Source organism: Cibotium barometz, chromosome 20 (assembly GCF_041138505.1).
Source record: "Cibotium barometz isolate CiBa-2024 chromosome 20, ASM4113850v1, whole genome shotgun sequence".
Lineage (NCBI taxonomy): Eukaryota > Viridiplantae > Streptophyta > Polypodiopsida > Cyatheales > Cibotiaceae > Cibotium > Cibotium barometz.
The window spans coordinates 10,556,885-10,583,636 of record NC_141065.1 but is presented as its reverse complement, the minus strand read 5'-3'; the positions used below and the strand labels follow the sequence as shown (position 1 = coordinate 10,583,636).

The window sequence follows — 26,752 nt, the reverse complement described above, 5'->3', positions numbered from 1 at the left end:
CAACAATTGTGTAAATTAATCTAAAATAGAGAATTAATTAGACTCTTAATTATGGTCTCCTCTCTTAAAACGCTCAAAAACACCAATTTCGACTACTCATATGATCAACTTAGACCCCAATTAACACATTTTCTAAATTTTTTGCCTCTTGAGTAAGATTAATCACCCTCAATAATAAAAACTAGTCCATTAAGATAAATTAGTCAAATTCAAGGATTTTTTGATGGTTTTAAGAATTTTTTTGAAAGATTAAGCTACTCCTAATGCTTGTTAACACTCTAATCCAAATAATTTCAACAACAAACACACAATCAAACTAAAATTAATGATCTCAGTTCTATGTTTAACTCTAAAGAGAGCTAACATTCACTAAAAATTGCATTCTATTGCATTGTTTGATGCAATGGATACAAACTAAGCCTAATAAAACTATGTGCAAGCCCTAAAAACATGAAAAACCACAAAAATAATAAATTAATCTAAAAATTAAGCAAAAAGCATTCTTTTCAAAAACAAAAAAGAGAGCTATTCTACACCAAATCTCACACAAATCACCATCAAATCCACATCTTTTTCATGGAAAACTATTAATCAAGATAATGGGCAATGGGTTATGCATAGATTAGAGGCAAAATGATTGAAAAAGCCAAGGGATGGCTCCCCGGCAACAGTGCTAAAAATGTTATAGTTCACCCTAACCCTCCTTGAAACACATCCAAAAGGAGATTACCTGGTGAACCGCAACTGTCATGAGGATCTTTCCAATGGCCGAGCTCATAACCCTTGAGGTCTCCAAGCTCTACAACTCCTTGAGAAAAGCAATTCTACCATGCCTCCCGCGAGCATTATCACACCGCCGCGTTGCACTACAGGTACTCGTCCCTTCTCTCACCTCACTTCACTCACACACACTCACTAGCATGCATTAGGGAGAGAGATTAGCAAGAGCAAGACTCAATTACACAATGGGAGAGTATGTTGTATTATGAGAGATATTCACTTATATATATGGCCATAAGTGTTCACACTCACTTCTTAAACTATAGCCGACCGTGCACTTTAGGCTCATAAGAGGCCTAACGTAATTACAATGACTACTCTCATAATATATCCATGAAGCTTCATCCTTGCTTGCTACTACATGCTCTTAAATCGGGAATCACCATAAATATTCCGTCACACCATTACGGGCGCCTGTCCAAGCTGTAGCTTTGGACACTATTACTTCATATCTTGAAGGTATGACCCTTTGGTGTATCTACTGTGACTCCTTGATGTAAGATAATGGCGGTAGCTCTTGTTAATCCTAGAATTGGATTAACAGAGCCCAAATACAAAAAATCACAGCTTACTTTACTCTTGCATGACTCATCTAAGCCACCCATTATTTCTTCTAACTCTCTTGAATGACTCATCTAAGCCACCCATTATTTCTTCTAACTCTCTTCCTATACCACCCTTTTTCATTCCTAGATTTCCTACCATTTATGGGGGTGGACAACCCAAGAGTGAAGCTTGTTTTGATGCAAAGAAAGGGAATACTTCCACCAAGAAGTTTCCTCAAACCTTCAACAAGACTCAAAGGATGGATGACCCAAATATTGATGAGTTAAGAAGCAAAGGCTTATGCTTCAAGTGCAAGCATGTATACAAAGCTAAGAAGGTTGTAGCAACCATGATTCTCATGGATGGAGGAGAGGATGCTAAGGAGTCTCATGAAGTTAAGAGTTTAAGGGCTGCTATGAAGGAACACATGTTGAAAAGTCACATGAGGATCACTCTTCAATAAAAGAGGGTAATGCATTTCCATTTTACCCCGGTGGTTGGAATAATGGACATATTGTGGATGACATGGCATTTTAAAAGGAAACATTTCCATTTGACCCCGATGGGGCAGGATTCATCTATCGGAGAGATGTTCACACTTTAGTGGACTTACTTATGGATGAGGATACATGGCAACCACTTTCTTATGTGCAACAACAAGGTCCATTAAGGGAGGATGTGGTTTGACCATTTGATATACATTATATGAGCTTTTATGATTCCTAAAATGGAAGACGTGCATTCTGGAATTTTCTAGACAGATTTGGCAGAGGCACTTTTGGGAGTCTTTTAGTGATCTCAATGAGCTCTAATGGTTACTATGATGGTAGTTTATGACATATAGGTACTTTAGCATCATGCACATGTCATTTGGGACTCATTTCGAAGTGTTTTGATGAGAGTTTTGCAAGTGGTTTTGACATCGACATGGGCTGCCATAACAATCCACTATGTTTCAAGAGCACTTCTTTCATGATTGGAGGGTCTATTTCTACATTGCTCATGCTATGGATTCATGGGTTCATACTACTTCAACAAGGGTACTTTTGGAGACCATTGTCTTGTACATATGATGAAACCTTCTCTTTTCATTAATGTTTATGGGAGATACTGTACACATGATATATTTAGAGGACAAAATCTTTGGGAAAGGGACAGTTTGTAATGGAGTAAAAACTTTAATAGTTAGCTTAGGTTTATGGTTATAGGATTGAAGTATAAAAGGGGCTTATGGAACCTCATTTGTATCTTTTGATTATATGACTTTTAAACATACATTGGAGCCTTGAGCTACCATACATTGGCCTATGGAAGGTTATTTCCATCCTTTGGTGAACGGCTAAATCACTTAGGCATTATTTGTGATTCTTGCTAATTGCATGCTGATCCACATGATGATTGTCCCAAATCTTAGCTTATGGTTGCTTCATTTCAATTGGTATCAAAATGAAACAACCATAAGCTAAGATTTAGGACAAATTATCACATGATGATCTGTCCTAAATATGTGATGATTTGTTCTAAATCTTAGCTTATGGTTGCTTCATTTCAATTCTCTAATACCAATTGAAATGAAGCAACCATAAGCTAAGATTTGGGACAAATCATCATGTGGATTAGCATGCAATTAGCAAGAATCACATATAATATCTAAGTGATTTAGCCTTTCACCAAAGGATAGAAATAACCTTCCATAGGCCAATGTATGGTAGCTCAAGGCTCCAATATATGTTCAAAAGTCATATGATCAAAAGATACAAATGCAGGTCCATGAGCCCCTTTTATACTTCGGTCCTATGACCATAAACCTAAGCTAACTATTAAAGTTGCTACTCCATTATATGTATATATGTATATATATATATATATATATATATATATATATATATATATATATACACATACATATACATATACATACATACACACACATGCATGCATACATACATACACATATACATACATACATACATACATACACACACACACATACATATATACATACATACATACATACATACATACATACATACATACATATATATATATATATATATATATATATATGTATGTATGTATGTATGTATACGTATACGTATATGTATATGTATATGTATGTCTGGCCAAGAAAGTAAACCCGACTTGCGTAAGCTTCTGAAATGCTGATGCCACGTTAGTATCCAAAATGCTGATGCCATATCAGCTTTCGACTTGCTGACGCCATGTCAACTTCTGACCTGCTGAATGCCATGTCAGATTTTAACCCGTTGACGCCACGTTAGCTTCTGAAATGCTGTCACTACCCATGTCAGTTTTTGAAATGTTATCGCCACATCAGTTTTTGACCTATTGATGCCACATTAGCTTCTGAAATGTGAATGCTATGTCGACTTTCGAAATGCAAATGCCATGTTAACTTTCATCTCGCGATGCTAGGCCAGCTTTCGTAAGCGTCCAAAGTGTGGATGCCATGTCAACTTCTGAAATGCAGATGCCATGTCAGCTTTTGAAATGCAGATGACATGTCAACTTTTGAAATGGGGATGCCACGTCAGCTCCCAAAATACAAATGCTACGTCAATTTCCAGTTCGCGGATGCCACGTCGTCAGCTTTAGACCTGTAGAGTCAACTATCTAAATCAACTGTTGGAATCAAAGGGGGATTGGTTTTGGAAGCTGAGGGATTTCATGTGTGATCAAGTTCCTCTATTAGCTGATTAAGACTTAATTACATTGATTAGCATAGCCAAAATTTGGAGGATATAATTGAGTATGTGTGTGAGAACAATTTAATGGGGCTTTTTACATAAGGTTGTTGCCCTTAATGAGATAGAGTGACCCAAGCCAAAAAAATCTCAGCTCAAAACAGTGAAAGACACTGATTTTTATAGAAAATCAATCGACTGGACATGTGCTTGGTGCAGTTGCCTTAGTGCTTTGGTTGTGCGAGGATTGCAAAGGATTGTAGCATGTGTTATGATGCTTAGAGAGCTGACGACATAGCGTAATCAAGGAAAGAGACCATCACTTACTTGAAGATGTCCGCTACAAAGATGTTGGCTCTCGAAGATGGGACGTCTTAGTGAAGAAGAGGTGCCACTTGGAGATTGGAGGCTCAAAGATGGGTTGACCTGCACAAACAAAAGAATAAAAAAATCAAAACAAGAGAGAGAGAGAGAGAGAGAGAGAGAGAGAGAGAGAGAGAGAGAGAGAGAGAGAGAGAGAGAGAGAGAGAGAGAGGACAATACTTGGAGAAGTACTTGGATATTGATCAAGTAGAGGAGGCATGAGCTTAGGATCACTTGCACAAACAAAAAAAAGCAATTAGCACAATTCTCAAACAACCTTCAGAAACACAAACGATAAGATAAGAAGAACATGAGAGAGAGAGAGAGAGAGAGAGAGAGAGAGAGAGAGAGAGAGAGAGAGAGAGAGAGAGAGAGAGGCTCACCCATAGATAGCAAGTGTAACACAAACACTAATCGAAATGAACACAAAAAAGCGAGGAGGAGGCGTGAACTTGAAGTGCTTGATTTTGAATTTTACACGTTAAAGGATGACCACTCTGCAAATCTACAAACTGAGGGAGGGTGGCTCTACAATTTTGGATGTTTGGACTGTGGAGTGCATGCATGCAGAGGGTGGCGGGTGGCTGGGTGTAACTGTTGTAGGCCCAAGGAAGCCGTCGTAAAAAAAAAGTTGCACGTAGTCTCTCAGCTCTCTATCGCATTCTTTTTGGACATGTGGCAAGGAGTAAAATAGTTATAGATATTTTAGTTTACATATTCATTAATTGAGTGCCCATTCGGTACTAATTAATTAACTGAGTTCTAAGGTTGATAATTTCGATCAAGCAACACCTCTCTCCATCATCCACTCATCTCTCTTAGTGCAACTCATTCATACGTAAAAAAAAAGTCATCTCTTATCGTCTATTCATATTTCTCTCTCTCGGCGCATCTCATTCATACATTAAAAAAGTCACATGTCTCTTGCATCACACGATGATCATGTCTCTCTCTCTCTCATGATGATCACATCTCTCTCTCTCTTTTCGATGAGGCAGAAAGCCTCATGAGTCATAAACGTAGGTTGACTTGGGATTTTATAAGCGACGAGGTGCTTGAATTTTGGAAAGAATTGTAGAACACACTCCAAGGTTCCCACCTCATGTCAAATCACATTCTGGACTTTACAAGGTCTCGATTTTTAAAAAATAAAACCTAAGGCCTAAAACCCCGATTAGAACTCACTAATTAATTAATTAAAAAAACACAAGGCATAAAACCCCCGATTCGAACTCACTAATTAATTGATTTGGTGCCCATGTAGATGTAGATTATCCAAACGTTGCTTTTGTTGGAAACATTGAATTATGGAGATCTAACAGTTTTCGTTCGTATTTTCCAGCTGTTTGCCTTGTTTCTTTCAAGGGCTGTTCCTGCTACCAAGATGTTGCGCTTTCCAATTCTCAAACCACCAACACTAGAGCATCATTCGCAATGGACGTTGCCGCAGTGCGAGGAGGCTCTTCTAGCGCAAGAGGAGGCAGAGCTCGAAGACAAGGTAGTCTCTCTCTCTCTCTCACACACACACACACACACACACACACACATCGTCTGCTGCCGCAACTGTTTCATTCCACAAGTGCTCTACAGCTCGGCAGGCGTTTTTTTTTTCTTTTCGGAAGCACAAATATCATTTGTTTTAAATCATTGTAAGGGTATACACATTTTGCATTCTCAAGACTCCCGTCCTTGATGGCGAAAGGACAGGAATGACATACAGGCATGTGACTCACTAAACCCGCGAAGGGAGGCAGAGACCATAGCATGTCGCAAAAGCACGATTGAAGGCAAAGCGTCTCAGGGACGAATCCTTCAAGCCTAGTAGTTTGGTAAGAGATGAGGCAGAAAGCTGGCAAATTGGAGTCTTTTTCGGGTGACCATGCCCTGCCAGATAGATGCGGATATGCTCTCTGCGTGCTATAGCCACATCATGGTCAGGCCCGAGTGCCACTTCTCTCTCCTTTCATTTACAGAGAGCGGATTACCTATCTATTGGGGATGGAAGACTGAACGACATCTCGGCAAAAATGTGGGACCTTTCAACTCTTATCTTATTATGGTCCCAACCATCCTCGTAGGATTTTCGGTGGGAGGAAAGCCCCGGAGAGAAGTTAGAGGGCCCATACTACCTGCCTACCTTTTAGGAACCAGGAAGCACTTGTTGAATGCCAAGTAGAAGCGAAGGAGTCTATGTATTCATCATGCCCTTTGAAACAGAATAACAAAAAGGCAAACAAATTTTACCTCACTACTCTGAAAAGCAAGCCATTTTTCTCTCTGCAAACGCCAAGAGGGAGTGGACCCCGGGGAAGGAAGAGCAACGTGGGTATACTGCCTAGCTTTTAGATAGAGTGAAAATCCTTAGGCAATTCGATAGATTTGCTATGCTAGAGGATTTGCTTCATGCTTTCTTGATCCCTATTGTAATTTGGAATGGATAGGGGAAAGTGTTAGAAGTCATCTCCTGTCTTTACTGAGACACTAGGGCCTCTGTTGTGGGTGTGCTCGCCCTTGTAGGTGTTGTTCTCATTTTTTCTCACTCCCCGTATTTTTTCCCATATTTTTTTGTGGCTTGGGAGGCAGTCCTGTGGTGGCAGGTGGACCTCTGATGCTGGCCAACTACATCTGTTTATGTTGGAGGTGGCCAACTGTCTTGGACAGGTCATGGATCTTTTTCAGATGCTGGCCGACTGGTGATTTCTGCTGGTCGTGGGATATATGGTCTAGTCAACTGTCTTTGGAGCTGGCCGACTGCCACTTGGGGGCCATATAAAATGGCTCCACAGCTCCTTGCCATTCTTATCTTGTATTCGGGATCTTCTTTGTGTATATAGAGCAGAGTTATACGCCTCTCTCTCTCTCTCTCTCTCTCTCTCTCTCTCTCGTGTTGTTTTTTTGCATTGCGTTTGCTCTTGTGTTCCCAGATTTGGTCATCATCTCCGTTGCGTATTCAGACATGGTATCAGTGCTCTAGGCCCATGATAGTTCTTGGGATTTGTGTGAGCAAGAAGGGGACTGTTGTGTTGCTGATTGGTGGACTATTCAGGAAGAGGAGAAGAAAGAGGACGGCGGGTTGATCTGCTGGACAGCCACTTGCAGATGTAAGTTCTTCTTTGTTCCCACCCACCCACCCTTTCTTTAGAGTACATCCCTGCAATGGCAGATTTGTTAGAGATGGTCGAGAGGCATGTGAAGATCCGTACACTCCCCACGTTCTCGGTGGATCGTCAGTTAGACGGGAACAACCACGGCATATGGAAGGTTATGATGGAATTTGTTCTGGAGTCTTACGACCTTGCGGATTTCATCGTTGTTGGGGTTCCATAGCCTGAAGTAGAGGAAGGGGAGTTACCGTCAACCCGAAAGGATCGGGAGGCACAGGCACAGTTGTGGGATCGTGTCAATGCCAGGGTCCGTTCATTTATCTTCCTCAACTGCACACCGCAGGTAATCAATCATATCAAGCATATGACGCTGGCGAGAGGTATATGGCAGCATTTGGCTTCTCTTTACAACAGGGTATCACCCATGAAGAGGATTTCCTTGGAAGTACAGATGTGGATTACGAGCCCTACAAAGTCGTTGACGATGCGGGAGCATATTAACAAGCTGCAGGCTCTTCAGCAGGAAGTTCTCCAGGCTGGGAAGGAGAGATCATCGGAGGACATGGCCATAACGTTGCTGTCACATTTGCCCTCTTAGTACTCAGCATTCTACTCGTCTTTGATTACCAGTGGCAAGCTCAGCACCATTACTTGGGAGGAGCTTGTGCCCATGGTCTTGGACTAGGAGGAAAGATTCTCGAACCCTCCTTAGGGTGGAGGTTCGGAGGCCTTAACTGGCCAACGATCGAAAGGCCGTAACACGGACAAAGGGAAGGCTTCATCGGAGAAGTCTTCTGAGAAGAAGTCCGACGCTGACCGCGATAAACTAAAGACAAAGAGGACCTGTAATGATTGTGGTGAGAAAGGCCACTATTGGAGGCAGTGTCCCAAGCAAAAGACCGAGAAGGGTGAAGATTCCTCAGCAGCAATCATGAAGACTTGATGGACACCAATGTTTCATTTTCTTCAGGCAGGGAGGAGGTTGGAGGACTCTCCGCAACAGTGGATACTCGGGAGTGGATTCTAGACAGTGGTGCTTCCAGGCACATGACTCCTTCCCGTTCAGATTTACAGGATCTCTGCAAGTATTCTGGTCACATTCTTACTGGAAATGTTCTCACACTTGGTTTTCATCTGGTGTTAGTGCATCGGGTTTGCAAGATTGGTGTACGGGTGGAGTTTGATAAGCATTTTGTTGCTCTTCGGGACAAGGCAACAGGTTATGTAGTTTAGGAAGGCGGAGTGGAGAATGGAGTTTACAAGCTTTCAGCACTCTCTCTCTTAGGTCCTCAGGTTTGTGATGAGTGGCAGTTTGGTAATGGCCACTTAAATGTGGATACGCTGCACGTACAGGCTCTCCGGGACCAGATGGAGAATAGCTTGCCAGTTGATGGCAGCAGTTGGCAGGAACTTTCTAAGTTTCTAGTACTGATGTTGGTGGTTCTTGTGTTCGTTAGTCAGAGAAAACTGAACAGGTAACTTATGCTCTGATGTCTCGTAGTATTCGGGACAAAGAAACTCATGTAGATGAGGATGTTCTTTCCACGGGGACCTCTTGGAAAGCCAGGCAGGTGGCAATTGATTACTTGTAGAAGGAAGTGGTTGTTGCATATTCTCCAGGCTTTGTGGTTCCGGATTCAGAGGGGGTGTTTGACATGTTTCAGAAGGCCTTGCGTGGTCTTCAGCAGGTTTCCAGGACTTGGCTTTCTACCGTAAAGGTGTTGATCCTTGTGAGCAGTTGTCACGTGCATCCCGCACTTGGATGCCACGTAGACATTTCTGAACAGAAGGTGCAGGACCTGGGATGGTGAACTGGTCCCATGTGAGCCCAGTCCGGGACGAGTCAGCCAGGGATCCATCTCAGTCGTCCGAGGTCAGGTGTGCATTGTCCTGCACATGAGTCCAAGGTCAGGTGTGCACTGTCCTGCACATGAAGCTGTGCCAGTCCGTGCTGTGAGTCTCCCTCTGGAATGATGTCAGATGTTCTGTGTATCTGGTTTGCAACTGGATGCCAGGCCTCTGTAGGCATGTAGGTTTGCATGTAGAGATGGGGCCAGCCCATAGGGCTACCCCAGTGCGAAGATTTGCACTTGCACTCTTAGTGTGGGCATGGGGGAGGTGTAGAACCACCCCCAAGGGGCCAGGAGGGCCCAGGCTGTGCCCACCAGCCATGGCATGGGCTGGAAGGGGCTGTTGGCCAGCTTTCAAGCTGCTGGACAGGCAGCCGACAGGGCTAATACCCTACCCCGCAGGTCGGCCAGGTGTAGGGAGCAGTCCCACACCCATGCGCTGATTGCCCAGCAACCAGGATGCTGTCCCAGAAGGCTGCGCAGAATGGCCAACATTTGGCATAGTGTGAAAGCACTTTATTAAAAAGGAACCTAGTCGTGAGGCTTTCATGAAGCTGGCCGACTGGATGCAAAAGGGGGTATAAAAGCCCAGCCAAGAAATCAATGAGGGCATCTCATAATTCACCAAGTGCATCAAGCAAACAAGGGCCAGGACAGCCAAGAGGTTGCTAACGCAAAGGGGTGAAGGACTGAAGGTCAAGGGCAGGTTTTCCAGCCAAGAAAAGGTCAAGTTTCTGTATTTGTTTTCAGATTTACATCATTCTAATAAAGCAAATACACCATCCGTGGTGGGGGCCCTACAGAGGGTAATTGGGACCCAATACTGTGTCCTCTCCATTTCCCCCTTCTCTCTCTATTTTCTGCACATCGTCTTTCAGTTTGTGCGTTAATTCCGTCGCGAAAAGAGTGCTGATTTCTGAGTTTTGAAGTACCGATCCTTCTCCGAAGCTTCCGCATATTACAGCAGTGTGATGCCTTTTTGACTCGGAAGTAGAATGGTCCATTGATTTGGTTGATGGATACCAGATTGGACGGGAGCTTCCTGATGAGGCAGTTGAGCTCATGGTTGCAGATGACTCTTTGGGAGGCAGGATTGCGTATCTTGTGGTTTCTGCGGCATGCGAAGGATCATGGACTCTTTTACATAGGAGGGGGATTGATGGATGGAGTCCGACTCCACGGTTGGAGTGACTCAGATCGGGGAGGAGATCCAGACACGAGGAGATCTACTTCAGGCCCAGGAGCAATTTTATGGAGCAATAAGAGGCAGTCATCTTTTGCCTTGTTGACAGAGGCAGAGTACCGGGCTGCTTGTGAGGTGGTAAGATTGTGGAGGTTGCATGGTAGGATTGGGCTTCCACTGGAGGAACCCACGGTTATCCAGAGGCACTTTGTTTGTGAATAGTTCATTGCTGATGACATCTTGCTAGAGTTCTGTTCGATGGAGAACAGTACGGTGGACCTCTCCACGAAGTCGCTATCTCAAGATTTGCTCAGGCTCCCTGTGGTTGGTTTCACAGCCAGGAGTTGAGAGGGGGTATTAGAAGTCATCTCCTATCTTTACTGAGACACCAGGGCCTCTGTTGTGGGTGTGCCCACCCTTGTAGGTATTGTTCTCATTTTTCCTCACTCCCCGTATTTTTCCCCATATTTTTTCCATTTTTTCTGTGGCTTGGGGGGGCAGTCCTGTGTGGTAGGTGGACCTCTGATGTTGGCCGACTACATCTGTTTATGCTAGAGGTGGCCGACTGTCTTGAACAGGTCGTGGACCTTTTTCAGATGCTGGCTGACTTGGGATATCTGGCCAACTGGTGATTTCTACTGGTCGTGGGATATATGGTCCAGTCGGCTGCCTTTGGAGCTGGCCGACTGCCACTTGGGGGCCATATAAAATGGCCCTACAGCCCCTTGCCATTCTTGTCTTGTATTCGGGATCTTCTTTGTGTATATAGAGCAGAGTTACACGCCTCTATCTCTCTCTCTCTCTTGTGTTGTTTTTCTGCATTGCGTTTGCTCTCGTGTTCCCGGATGTGGTCATCATCTCCGCTGCGTATTTTGACGTGCCTTCTCCTTGACGAAAGGCAACCAAAAAGCCTCCTTTTTCAGTAGGAAGACTGCTGACATCAGAGCTCCATTTTTTATTATTCTCAGGTTGAAAGTAACATCCTTAATTGTGATTGGACAGAAAATGCAGGCTGAGATTGCATGCAAGGCTAAATCAGTGATGTTGTAGACTAAAAATTGGGAAACAAAGGGCTTTAATTTTCACAAATTTGAACTAGCATGGTAGTGGAGTTCTCATTACAAAATTAGATATAGGCTATGCACTTTAAGCTAGGAATAAAAGGGGAATATCGGAGATAGGGACTTTGTGACGATCGTGTTGATGGAGACTACTTTTGTTTCCGTCCTCTATATGGATTAAAAAATAAAAAACATGCATGTATTGTGGCTAGTTTCATATCACAGTGTTAGTTTCATGTAGTTATTTGTTTTGGGGGGAAAGGGGAATATTGGAGATAGGGACTTTATGACCTTAGTGTTGATGGAGACCACTTTTGTTTCCGTCCTCTATACGGATTTAAAAAAACAAAAAAGAAAACATGCTTGGATTGTACCACAGTGCTAGTTTCATGTGAGTTATTTATTTTAGGGGGAAAGGGGGGCTGGGTGGTTTTAAGCACTTCCATTGGAGGGATAGTGTGGTTACAAGGAGAGGCGAGATAGGCAATAGCTATGTGCTCACGGTTTGTTCATTGTTGTGCCAAAATCGTAGAGTGTTGACGTGGTCTTGATTAGGCTCTTCAAAATGTCTGGTTTTAGGTTGATACAAATATTACCAGTCGTGCTTGCTCAGTGTGAACTTAGGGTTGGGTTTCTAAAGACCCTTATGGGCTCGTGTGTGCATGTGTGGCAGCTCTGCACATGGCCTCTAGTGCTTAAAGGGCATGGGAAAATTCTCTTGTTCAAGAATCACGACTAGTGGTTTTATTTGGTGATTGCTTGGCTTAAGAATTTGCATCGACAATCTATTTGATCACCATTACCAATAGTCAATCAGATGAAAGTGGCTTTGGTGCAAGAATCCATAAAGCAAAGCCACGGGTCCTCGTTTTTTGTACCAGCCCAACCAACTCACAAGCCCGGAGATGAGGCCTTGCAATAAGCATTTTTTGCCCACATTACACCACATGCAGCCTCTACATGCTTCCTAACTCAAGGGCCAACCAAACTCTAGCTCCAACAGGCCCCAAAGCACGTGGATTGGTCTCGTCACCGACTACGTCTTTGACCATCTATACCTCTTTGGAACCGGCAACATCTTCACTATCCGAGCTTGGTGACACGAGGACGCAATCACCATTAGGAAGGGGGGTATGTTAACTAGTTTGTAGGTTAAATATGGTTTCAACCTACTGTCCATATTATTCTAAGTGTTTGGCTTCAAGTAGATCTTCCTTCAGGCCACATCCCTTAGAGAGCCATCCATGACCATCCTCTTTAAGCTTTAGCACTTGTCCATAATCAGAAGTTTGACATAGAGGTTAGATTACTCTATTTCGGAGAGCTGGGTCTGTCTCCTTACGGAGGAGAGCTTTTTGGAATTTCAATAAAACCCAATCAGCCTCCCTGAATTGCAACTGTTTCCAATGCTTATCTGCAGCTTTCTTATGCTTATCTTGGGATCTGTGTATGGCTGTCCTGACCTGTGAAAAGGCAGGATCCAAATCCTTGACATACTCATCTGCTGGAAATATTTCATCCTTGGTGCGTAGGATGGAGGCAAAACAACTTTTCCATAAACAATTTCAAAGGATGTCTTACCCACAGTAGTATGCACTGTATTGTTGTAGACGAACTCTGCGATTTCACTCTGCCCATCCATTTGTGGATGATACGCAGAAGAGAAATTCAGTTTGGTTCCCATATTATCAAATAGAGCGTGCCAAAAGAGACTAGTGGTGCGAGGATCATGATCCCCCACAATTGTCTTTGGCATGCCACGATGCTTGAAGATTTGGGCCTAAAATATCTTTGCCATATGCTCTGGTTTTATGGTCTTCCATACTGGAATGAAATGTGCCTGTTTACTAAACCTATCCACAATAGTCCAAATAGCATCATTTCCTTGCTGCGTTTTTGGAAGATCCATGATAAAATCCATGGCAATACTCTCCCAAGGCTGATTCGGAATTGACAACGGTTGAAGCAATCGTGGAGTCTTATGCATGCCAAATTTGACCTTCTGGCAAACCAAACGTTGGCGTACATAATCATCAATGTCTCTACGCATCTGCGGCCAAAAGAAATACTTCTCCAAAGCTTGCATAGTGGCAAGAATTTCTCTATGTCGTGCATAAGGTGGTGTATGGCATTCCTCCAACACCTTTTGCCTTAAATTTTTATGCACACAAAGGCGATTCTGCAGCATTAAATATCCATCAAGTTTGGGTTGGTTTACTCTGTTGTAAATCAGCCCATATATGTTGAAAATCATCATCTGTGTGATAGGCATCACGCATATCTGAGAGATCTTGACGATAGGCCATGGTAATGGCATGAATTTAAGGCCTTCGGGAAAGTGCATTAGCCACTACATTCTTCTTTCCGAGAGTATGTAAAATCTGGAAATGAAACATAGAGAGGAAATTTTTCCATCTCATATGTTATCAGAGTGTGTCATGAAAGGAGTAACTTTCAGCAATACCTTCCGATATTTGGCAATGTAAGTTTGCACTGACTCCCCATCTTCCTGCTTTAACCAATCCCATTCTTTATGCACATTTTTCGCAAAGTTTGGCGGTAGGAATTGAGCATAAAACTGAATTTTAAATTCAGCCCATGTGCGAGCAGCGATATGATCCAAAAGTTTGGCCATCCACCAATCACGAGCTACGTCGTTTAGATGCATACCCACATGCCTCAGTTTAGACTTCTCCGAGAGGTCTACGTTGCAAAAAGCAATTTCAAATTGCCAAATAAAAGCAAGAGCTTTGGTAATTTCCACATTTCAAATTTGATGTCCTTATCCCCTGACTTGAACTCTTTAGCTTTCTTCTTTGAATGAGATCTACCACGCACATTAGTTTTAGAGTTAGGGGATTCATCTGGAGTCCTCTTTCCACTATCCCGAGTGGTACTTGTAAATCAAGTAAAATCAGCATGAGGGGAACGCTCTCGGCGTGGAACAGTATGATGAGAACGAGATATAGCCTCTTTTGAATCACTAGAATTTGCATGTGCTTCCAGGCGAGAAGCCCTTCTTCCACTATAGTCCTCAGATACATCCTTTTGTCCTCTCAATAGGACATGGCCAATTCACGAGGATCTTTGTATCCCATCTCTGCTACCATAGCCTCAAAGGCTGCATCATCTGGTGAAATTTTCCTCTTTCTACTCAAAACTTTTTGCACATTAGGATCTTTTCTCAAAGACCGCCATTCTGTTGTCTCATCACGATAGCGTCTAACTTGACGCCTAAGGGCCTCCAACTCAGACCTTACATCAATAGGATCTGTATGTACAGTACCAACAATCCCTTCTGCATATGCTCTCTCCTGCTCCAAAGGAGTTCGAGCAGCTCCAACAGATCCTTCTCTAAATTTGTGTGTGTACGTTTTCTTTTGCTGCTTGCCAGTGCCACACCTACTTCTACCACAATTTATAGCCAAATTTGTATGCCCAAAAATCGTCCTTTCTCAAGCAGAGAAAGAAATTGATGCTCTGATACCAATGTCACAAGCGAGCGCATGAATATAGAAACTAGTTGCCAAAACACAGCATAAATTCAGCATCCATCACATCATGAGCATATTCCAATACATCTGTCACAAACATCATAAACATATACATCCTGAAAACACCAAAAGATAGCCTTGCATAGGACACAGCACTAGGGGCTGAAGCTGCCCCCCTCCCCCCCCCCCCCCCCCCCCCCCCCCCCCGAGGTATCCAACAGAGTATTCACTTGTACAAGATGCGGGTGTCCGGGAGATCCACTCCTTTGCGAGCACCATATTTATCCAAATAAGTGAAATACAGCAAAGAAAATAGGCCCTCGGTCACCAACCCATGGCAAAGCAGTCACCAAGTGCTGTCTTGATTACCTTGGGGCACCTCTCAGGCCCACCTGAGTGCTAGTACGTGATCACACCCTCTAGCTTAGAGCTGTCCACACAGCTGTTTGCACAACCAGCTATGTTTCAAGCTTTTGGCCACCTAAAGGTTCCACCAGATCATACATGAGTTCACTAGGCTCACCCGGAACAACATCCTTCCTATCTTCTTGACTGAAAATGCTTGTGAAGGCACTCAAGGGTTAGGGTTAGGGTTTACACAGGTTCAAGCAAGCAAGCGTGGAAACCCAGATGAGAGAACACGACTTCCAATATGCTTCAATGATAGAAAAATCAAGTACAATAGCCACATGATAGTGACCCTAAAAGATAAGTGTTCGCATGTCCGGCCATAAATGTGCCGGGTGGACCAAAACACTTATAAACTGCATATAAGTGAAACTGAACTAAACTGGGGGAAAAAACCTCCACTAACTGAAGTAAAAAGTGCCCCAGTAACCTACTGATGATCACTAGCACTCCTCTGGGTGCATACACAGCATAAAACCCAACAAACCCCCCTGGAGTGATATGTGATCACTGTACATCATCCACCAAAAGGAAACAAATTCAAAGCATTGCGGAATGCTTCAAATTTTGGACGTGGTAATGCCTTGGTGAAGATGTCTGCCACATTCTGATCTGTAGGACAGTAGATCAGACTGATATCTCCTGCCTGGAGTCTCTCCCGAACAAAATGATAGTGAATCTCAATGTGTTTCGTGCGAGCATGAAACACAGGATTCCTGGCCACAGCAATGGCACTCTGACTATCAGTATAGATAGGTGTAGGCTCCTCCACTGAAATATCCATATCAGTCATGAGACGACGCAGCCAAACACACTCAACAGTAGTAGTGTAGGCTGCTCTGTACTCTGCCTCACAAGACGAAGTGGCCACTGTGGTCTGTTTCTTGCTTAGCCAAGAAATGCATGAAGCGCCAAGGAAGAAACAATTTCCACTAGTGGAATGTCTGGTATCAAAGTCACCAGCCCAATCTGAATCACTGTAAGCGTGTAACTGCATGTCACCCCCCTCAGGATAAAGCAACCCAAGAGACAAGGTACCCTGCAAATAACGGAATACACGCTTCACAGCTTGCCAATGTGACAACCGTGGGCTGTGCATGAATCTGCTCAACTGAGAGACTGCATACTGAATATCTGGCCTTGTATTACACAAGTAAATGAGGCACCCAACAGCCTGAGCATATGTAGTGGCATCAAAGGAAACACTGTCATCTTGTAGTGACAGTTTCATCCCAGGCTCCATAGGAGTACTAATAGGCTTGCAATCCTGAAATTTAAACTTCTCCAGAAGTTTAGCAACATAACGTGATTGCAACAACCCAATGCCTCTGTTATCCTGCACAAACTGTATGCCCAAATAGTAATGTACAAGGCCCAAGTCAGACATGTCAAATGTCTGTTGCAGTATCTCCTTAAAAGCTGCAATTTTGTCATCATTTGATCCCATGAGCAAGAGATCATCCACATAAAGACTGATGACCAGCAGATCTGTGTCTTCTTTCTTTACATACAGAGTGGCCTCTGATGGACTGTTCACAAATCCTTGAGTGAGTAGAAAAGCATCTATTTTTGCGTACCAAGCTCGTGGAGCTTGTTTCAAACCATACAAGGCCTTTTTCAGCCTGCAAACTTTTCCCTCATGACCATGTTCTGCAAATCCCATGGGCTGAAATACATAAACTTCCTCCTCGAGGTCCCCATGTAGGAATGCAGTCTTTATGTCCAACTGGTGAACAACCCAACCACGATGTGCAGCCAATGCAATGACACACCTAAGTGTCGACATACGGGATGTAGGAGCAAATGTCTCCTCATAATCAATGCCCTTCTTCTGTGCATAGCCCTTTGCAACTAGACGGGCTTTGTACTTGTCAATGGATCCATCTGCATGTCTTTTCAACTTATAGACCCATTTAGTACCAATGGCTTTCTTGCCTTTGGGCAGATCAACCAAATCCCATGTTTGATTCTTTTTAATAGAATCAATCTCATCCTGCATGGCTTTGTTCCAATGCACATTATCTCGTGCATCCACAAATGAATCAGGCTCATCATCATCCTGTAAACTGGCTGCCATAACCAGATTCAAATCCATGATGTGTGCATGCTCATTGGTCCTTGTATCCCTACGAGTACGACCAGCAAGAGGACCCTCTAAATGGCTGTCCTGTAATGTCCTCAAATACCATCTAGGTATATGTCTGACCTGTGGTGCCTGCTGTCCCATATTTGGTTCAGCTTCTGGCTCATTTGGCTGCTGAATTTCTGCACCACCTACATCATTTGCTGGCTGTCCAGTACTCTCATGAGTTGGATCACCAACTGTGGAATGAAACTCCATGGGTAGTAGACCTTCAAACACATCATTTTCAGCCTGATTTGCCTCATAACCAGCCATGGATATTTCTGATTTTTCATCAAAAATCACATCCCGACTGATGAATATCTTCCTGGATAGTGGGTCATATAACCTGTAGCCCTTGCTCTCACGGCTATACCCAACAAAAATGCATTTTGTGGCTTTATCATCAAGCTTCCTCCTCAACTCTTTGGGTATGTGTGCATATGCAAGACACCCAAAGATACGAAAATGCGATACAGAAGGCTTGCGGCCATGCCAAGCCTCAAAAGGAGTAATAGAAACCAATGCCTTTGTGGGACATCGATTCAAAATATGACAAGCACACATTGCTGCTTCCACCCAAAAGATATGTGGTAGTCTTTTTGCCTTTAGCATACATCTGGCCATCTCCATGAGTGACCGATTTTTCCTTTCTGTAACCCCATTCTGCTGTGGAGTGTAAGGAGTAGTATACTGATGTTTTATACCTCTACTCCCAAGAAAGGAATTCAGCACATGTGACATATATTCCCCCCCTCGGTCAGAACGGAGAGTCTTCACCTTGCATCCTGACTCTGTCTCAGCAAGTGCTACAAAGGCCAAAAATGCATCATATACCTGTGATTTCTGTGTCAAAGGATAGACCCAGCATATACGAGAGAAGTCATCAATAAATGTTGCAAAATAAAAGCAACCACCTAATGACTTCGTCTGCATGGGACCACAAAGATCACTGTGTATAAGTTGCAACTTTGCAGTTGCTCTTAGAGCCTGATCACGTGGGAAGGAAAACCTGTGCATTTTTCCCAAAATACATCCTTCACAAATGTGATCTGGAGGCTTCTCCATGAGAGGTAGATCTGTAAACATATTATGTCGCTGCATAAGCATAAGACTACCAAAATTTACATGCCCCATGCGAGCATGCCATAACTCCGCATCAACCATAGCTGGAGTAAGAGTGGATGCATGATAAGCAGACTGATCCACTGGCTGAAATGCATCCAACTGATAAAGTCCATGACATAATGTACCAGAAAGCATCAAGGTCAAGGCATTAGCTTTGTCTCTGACCATGCATTTATCATCATCAAAGTGGACCTGCATTCCACAATGTGCTAAAGAAGAAATGGACAACAAATTCTTCTTTATCCCTGGTACATATAAGGCATCTGTAAGGCGGAGAATGGAGCCATCAATGGCTGTGAGCTGAATCTCCCCAATGCCACGAACTGGATATGAAGCATTGTTGGCACACTGAACAGTTTTGCCAACAGGGGCAGGGCCAACATGACTAAACAAATCCCTGCGAGATGTGATATGCTTTGAGGCACCACTATCAAAATACCAAGTACATGCATGCTCTGTCAAACTGAGTGCCTGTGAAGACCAAGAGGCATCGTAGCTGCATGTATAAAAACAGTAATCCCTGTCCTCAACAAAAGAAGCAGTCTCTGGAGGAGCTTTAGAAGTATCATTAACTGACATCCCAGCTTCCTTTGCCTTCTCTTTGGCAATCCTCTTCCTACATTCCGTGATGTAGTGACCTGGCTTCTTACAGTAATGACATTTGCCTTTCTTCTTGGGCTGTCCATCACCTTTCTTGGTATCCTGTGAAGAACCACCATCACCTGAATTTTGATTTGCACTCTTTGGCTGAGTTTTTCCTTTCCCCTTTTGACCTGTAGTAAATGCTTGTTCAGCATTTGTGTTCATATTCATATTCTTCCTCATTTGCTCCTCTTGTAGTAAGAGAGCAACAAGTTCCTGATACTTGAGGGGTTCAACAGCATTCCTCATGCTGAGGTTCAAAGAGGTATGGAAAGCCAAGTAAGATCTTGGCAAAGAGTGCAAGATGGCGGACACAAGTTGTGTCTCAGGAATAATCTCATCCACATTGATGAGTTGCTCTCTCAAATCCTGCAGCTTGTTTAAGTGGCTAGACATGTCATCTCCTTCATTCATTTTCTGATTTTCCAGCTCTCTTTTCAAAAATGAGATCCTAGCCTCATTACGAGCAGCATACATCTGCTCCAAAGTCACCCATGCATTCTGTGAAGAGCCAGCTGAACGAATATGAGGTATAATGGACCTCTGAACTGACAATGCAATGATCCCATGTCTTTTGAGCATTTGTTCTCTGAACAGGCAATGGCTGTCCTGGAGCTTGTACCTGTTGTCCTCGTCCACGAGCACCCCCTTGGGGAGGAGTCTCTGGAGCCAATGGACCTGGACGTGGTTCATCACCACTAACAAAATCCCAAAGACCTTTTGCCACAAGCACATTTTTCAGCATAAAACTCCACAAGGAATGTGAATACATCACTTTGCTGTTGATTTGCCATTATGCTTTATGCACAATGTTGTACATGTTTACCAAAAAACCCAATAACAGAAACCCTGATAACAACTGTACTCCACTGAATACAGTTCACCCAAATCTGCCTGCACTCTCAATCCTCTGAATGTGCAGCTCAATGCACCAATGACTGAGTAGAGCAGCAAATGGCGTACACAATGCCAAAATGCCCCAAAAATGCCCAAATTTGCTACACCCAAACTGTGCAAAAAACCTGTATATTTTCTTGCTAGAAAATCTGCCTGTTGTGCCTGTATATTTTTACAGAGAAAATAAAAATGCCCAATATTCAAAATATGTAATGCTAACCACTTCTGTTTTGTGCAGGTACTCAGCAACTCAGTCGAGGTGCTGTACTGTTCATGTACTTTGACTGTACTAATGCAGTCGTGTACTACCAGTTCCACAGTACTGTCGTGGCGCAGTCTTCGAATCAGGTACAGTAGGCGGCGCTTGACTGTTGCAGTACCCGACTGAAGGCGACCAAGTTACAGAAGACGGCGCACAGCTGTATGGCTGCGCTTGACTGTACGGGCTGGTACACGTACGCTGAAGGCGATGCAGGCGGCGCACAGATGTACGGGCTGAAGGCCGACTGAAGGCGACCAGGCACGGGCAGGTGCAGTATCTGAAGGCGATGCAGGTACAGTACCCGACTGAAGGCGACCAGGTACTGAGGTTGTAGGCGGCGCTTGACTGTACGTATGGACAGCTAATGCGCACGTTGAGCTGATGGCGGCGCACAATGGTGTGTACGTATGCTGTACGGGCAGCAGCAATGCAGAGCTTCAATGCTCTGATACCAATTGAAGGCACTCAAGGGTTAGGGTTAGGGTTTACACAGGTTCAAGCAAGCAAGCGTGGAAACCCAGATGAGAGAACACGACTTCCAATATGCTTCAATGATAGAAAAATCAAGTACAATAGCCACATGATAGTGACCCTAAAAGATAAGTGTTCACATGTCCGGCCATAAATGTGCCGGGTGGACCAAAACACTTATAAACTGCATATAAGTGAAACTGAACTAAACTGGGGGAAAAAACCTCCACTAACTGAAGTAAAAAGTGCCCCAGTAACCTACTGATGATCACTAGCACTCCTCTGGGTGCATACACAGCATAAAACCCAACAGCTTGCTGTCCAACAGCCCCAAACAGGCCCAAAACAGTCCAAGACAACACTTTGTAGCCAGGCACAACCTGTAACTGTTTTGACCAAAGACATCCTTGATATCTGTGGAATTATGCTGAAAAACAGCACAGCCAGCCTGCAGAGAAACAGGAGAAGATGCTGACCAGCCCTAGTGGGTGTGTAAGTCGACCAGCTTCCTGTGGCCTATAAGCAAACTCGACTAGCAGAAAAGGAGAGTAAAACCCCAGTCAACGAGCCCTAGAGAGTGTGTTTATGAAGTCGGCCAGCCCCTTCACACCTGTAGAGGCAATCGGCCAGCTTCATGATTCTTTTGTATACTGTCCAGCAGCCCTATGCTCTCTCTTGAAGGAGTCGACCAGCTTCTTGACACCTTGTGTGTGCTGTCGTGCAGCCCTAACTCTCTCTTGAAGCAGTCGACCAGCTCTGCCTTGCTCTTTTTGGCTCCCATGCCTTGTCCAGCACACCAGCCTCCCAGAAAAGCAACTTGTGGGCTTCAAAAATGCCTCCTCAGCCTCTCTTAGCAACTCGTGGGATTTAGACCAAGTGCCCGGGTGCCCATCACTAATAATTGGCCTCAGTACATTAATAAAGTCCAGCCCATCACTAATAATTGGCCTCGCTACATTAATAAAGTCCAGCCCGATGTGAACTCTCTTATAACTCAAAAGCTTGTCCGCTACCAACCATTGTACTTGCTGTACCAGCTTTTGTACTTGCTGTACCAACCATTGTACTTGTTATACCAGCATTTGTACTTGCTGTACCGGCTGTACCAACCATTTTACTTGTTGTACTGGTTGAATGGAGAGTTGTACTTGCTGTACCAACTCTATTGCATGAAGACGCGTGGTTTTTGGGGAAGAATCAGTACCCACACAGAGGTATATGGATTATATTGTTGGTTCGGCATTTCTACAGCCTGTGTTCCGGCTTGGTAGCCTCGTGTTGGGCTGTGTTATGGCATTTGTATATGGATAATCCAGCATCTCCCGTGGGGAGAGTAAGGCTCTCAAAGCTTGTACATGATATTATTCTCCTTGGGTAATAAAATACTCCAAGGGGGGGGGTTGGCCCATTCCGGTCTCTATGTGGTGTCACATGTGCAAGCTCCATTTTCAGCATTTGTGGATGTTTTGTCTAGCTTTTATGTTTCATGCAAAGTGATGATGGATATGTGTTAAGGTTGGGGCCATGTTTAAATGTTTTAATATGCATTGATGGTATCAACAAGTGTGTCAAAGGCCCTAGTCCCTCGGGCACCTGCCGCCGCGAGTTTCAGATTGTGACACTAGCTGTGCTTTTGTTGGTACTTTCGGTTGGCTTCATCCCGATGGTGCTGGTCTTCCTCATACTTGCGTGTGGCTTCCTTATCCCTTTGTTCCTCCGCACGTCTCGTTTCTTCCTTCTTTGTTTATTCTTCGTCTTTTCTTCTTGCTTCGTCACGTCTTTCTTCATCTTTTCTTCTTTGTTCCTCTAGATCGGAGAACATTCTTGCCAGATCTAAGAAAGCTTCTTTGGGCTTCTCTTTTTCTACTACAAGCTACATCTTCAATGAATTGATTTGCTCCATCATTATCTTGAGGAGCTCTTTTGTGCTTGGTGGAAGCGTATTTTCTTTGGGGGCTTTGTACCTTCACAACTTCTTGCTGGCTTTCTTCTTGATGAGGTGTCACTCCCGACACGGTGGAGGCTTGGGTGGTTTTTCCTGACCGTAGGATTACCATCCATAGGATGTAACATGCAACAAAGTCTTCTTTAAAGCTTTACTTCCGTGAGATCTTTAGCATCCATTCACTGAGTAGAGAGAGAGAGAAGAGAATGTAGATATAGAGTATTGGGTCCCAAATACCCACTGAAGGCCCCCCTCCCCCTCCCCCTCCCCCCTTCTTGCAAGCATGAGTATTTGCTTATATTACTTCTTTAGAGAACTTTTATACAATGCTCGAGAACAAGAGCTATGACTACCCAACGCAAGGACGAGGAAGTCCGTGCATTGACTGCATAGTTGTTTCCCTACGGCATACGATGCCTTATTGTACGGAATATCGTATGGTACGATACCTTACAGACTTGTACGTTTTTTTTTTTTGGGAAAAAAAAGTTTACATTTTTTTTTCGGCTTTTTTTTTTTGGGGGTAATGGTCTTGCTTTTGCTTGTCTATGGCTGTTTGAGCTTCCTCTATACTATGATGCTTCACTCCTTTTTAAAATACTCCATATCTTGAAATTGGAAATACCTAAGTTCATAAATATTTTTTAAAAACACCATATTTGATCGTACAATAAGAAAAAATTTTATATCATACCGTATTTTCCTGTACGGTATTGTATCGTACGAATCCTACGGTATCGTACCTGACAACTAGGGTCGACTGAGAATCCACCAATCCAAGGGCACTGAAGAAGACTCTTCTAGACCATTGATTCTAGTTGAGGATAGCTGTAGGACTGCACATATGCTGGCTAAATGTTGAAGAGGGGCTTCAGTGTTGCCTGGAGGGGATGAAGACTAACTATTGATGATTGATGATCTATACTGAATACCAAGCAATGGTACTTATATGGAATATTGCTGCTGGTCGACCAACAGAGAAGCTGTCGGACAGTTCATATGGGACAAAAAATGCTAAATATAGCATTTAATGTTGCACAAGATCATGCTGTGTAACATGTGGAAGCTTGGGGGGAGATCGGTAACTTCAATGCTCAGAAATCAGCACACTTGTCGCGACGAAATTAACGCACAAAACTGAATGTAGACGTGCAGAAAAATAGAGAGAGAGAGAGAGGGAGAAGAGGACACATTATTGGGTCCTGAATACCCTCTGTAGCCCCCCCACCACCACGGATGGTGTATTTGCTTTTATTAGAATGATGCAAAACTGACATAACAGACTGAACCTGAACCTTCTTGGTTGAGGAGAATCCTCTGCCCTTGACCTTCAATCCTTCACCCCTTTGCGTTAGCTTCTCCTTGGCTGTCCTGGCCCTTTGATTGGCTTCAGCACTTGGTGAAATATGAGATGATTGGACTGAATTTATGCTATGGGTATTTATACCCCTTCACGACCTGTTTATTCAGCATTAAATGCTGGTTTTTTATACGTGTTCACACTAGGGCTGTTTGGCCACTGGAGGGCTGCTGTCTAGGCCTGCGCAGGCTGCTGGGCAGTCCCTGGGCACTGGCCGACTGGCTGCTGGGAAGCCCTTTGGCCTGGCCGCTTGGCTGGGCTGGCCCAAAGGCCTTGTCGGGTGCCTGGCCAGGCCCCTTAGGCTGGCCGACAGCCTGCCCAGCCCTTCCTTGGGCTGTTGGGCGAGTCCTGGGGCCTGCCTGGCCCCTTGGGGTGGCCCATAGCCTTCCCCGTGCCCATATAACTGTTCTTGGGGCAGCCCTATGGGCTGGCCCCATTCCTACCTGCAAATCCTACTTCTACACAGTCGTCTGACATCTGGTCACAGACCAAACATACAGAGCAATTGACATCATTCCAGAGGGAGACTCACAACGCGGACTGGCACTACTTCATGTGCAGGACAATGCACACCTGACCTTGGACGCATGTGCAAGACAATGCACACCTTACCTCGGACGACTGGAGTCGAACCTTGGCTGACTCGCCCCGGATTGGGTTCACATGGGACCAGTTTTCCATCCCAGGTCCTGCACCTTCTGTACAGATATGTCTACGTGGCATCCAAGTGTGGGATGCACGTGACATGCTGTTGTCGGCTAGTGCTTATGCTGGTCGGTTTGTTTGCTGATGCTCTGTAGGCTAGCCGACTGGAGCATGGCTCCTTCCTAATGCTGTCGACTGTGTCACATGCACTTTGCACTTTAGTGCATGATGACAAGATGGCTCATAATTAGTGCATCATTGTCCAACAGTAGGACCCTTTACGATATGATTTTGTCATATGCCGTGGCTCCATTGTAAGCTCTAGTCTGGGATATGTCAGGCACGAGTTACCTAGGTCTTTTCTCAGCCATAGAAGGTCAGTCAGTCAGTCAAGTCTCTTAACCCACTTGAAGAGAATCATTCATGCATATAGAAGTCAGTAGAAGCCTTAGGATTTGCATTAGGTCATGGTTTGCATCGCATAGCATTCATCTCATATGCATCATGCATGTGAACTTTCCCTTAAACATTTCTAACCTTTAGCCATAACATTTAATCCATTGTATAGGCCCAGTGACACATTGGCATCATCATTTGTACGGTTATAGTACCTTTTTTAGAAACATTTGTCGTACGCCGTGACCCCATTGTGAGCCCTCAGTTCAGGGATTATCAGGCACGAGCTACGTAGGTTAGTCTCCAAGCCATAGATGTAATGTAGTGGTTTAGGTGCACATTCACATGGGCAATGGACTTAGGCACTTTGGACTGAGGGTCATTTACATATATGGGTTTATGGAGTCTTGGGGGATAAGAGGCATAGAGCAGATGGATATTGTACCTTTTTGATATATCACTTTTACATGTTCTTGGAGCTCTCATGTCCAAGCTTCCATGGGGTGTTACTGCTGAAATTTGTGGTGCCATTGAGGGCAAGGTATGAGTAGAGGACTAGAATCAGGAGCATGCAGCCACATCACACTTGGACATTATCCCATATGAGCACATTTGTAAGAGGTGTACCCTCCTCATATAGAAAGAGTCATTTTCAAGCAATGAAGACAAGCACCTCTCAAGCCTCTCTATGAGTACAAGTTTCCATTTTGTAACCTAATTGTACTTGAGTCAAGCTTGATGAAGTCATTAGGATCATCATTATGTTGTTAATAAGGCTACATCCATCATAGGATTAGTGTTCTTTAATCACAATAATTAGGGTTAAGCATACCATAGCCATGCATGCTTGAGGATCCATGTTCAATCTTTTGACATGGTATCAGAGCCACTTCTCTCCTTGTGAGCTTCTCCACTAGCTTAGCTTTAGTCTCTTCTAATAATTTTTGAGTTTCTTAGTGTTAATCAAGCTCGTTAAGCTAATCAACCCCAAGCTTATCCACACACCTCCTTGTTGACTAAATTTGAAGAGCCTCATTCTCCCTATTCTTACAGCCACTTCTCAATCTATTTAAGGGACACCTTCATCACTTCGAGATGTTGAACTTCACTAGAGGAATTAAACAATATCGTTGCTATGTGTCCCGAATTTCGTGTTTCTCTGCTGACTAGTTTTTTGCGCCCTTCGCTGTGTGTGCACTGAATTGAGTTGAGTCTCTTTAGGGCTACCTTAGCAATGGTATGAGCTATCTCTAGCCAAGGTTTCATCCCATTTCATCCACGGGTCATGGCGCTAGAAGCAAAAATATTATCAATCGTTTTCTGACTAATGCACCATTTTTAGTGTTGTTTGAGCTACTTCTCTCTACTCTAAACTTTACGTCTCATCAAG

General features: G+C 43.9%; 1 protein-coding gene across 1 annotated transcript in view; it reads left to right on the top strand.

The window, feature by feature from the left end:
* The first annotated feature begins 5,653 nt into the window (after nucleotides 1–5,653).
* The window catches only part of LOC147627544 (transcription termination factor), a 72,601-nt gene continuing 51,502 nt past the window's right edge, over nucleotides 5,654–26,752 (top strand). Inside the window, exon 1 of the mRNA XM_086815088.1 lies at nucleotides 5,654–5,892. Coding sequence (XP_086671214.1) covers nucleotides 5,779–5,892 — 114 coding nt within the window. The 5' untranslated portion in view covers nucleotides 5,654–5,778. The remainder of the gene's footprint in view (nucleotides 5,893–26,752) is intronic.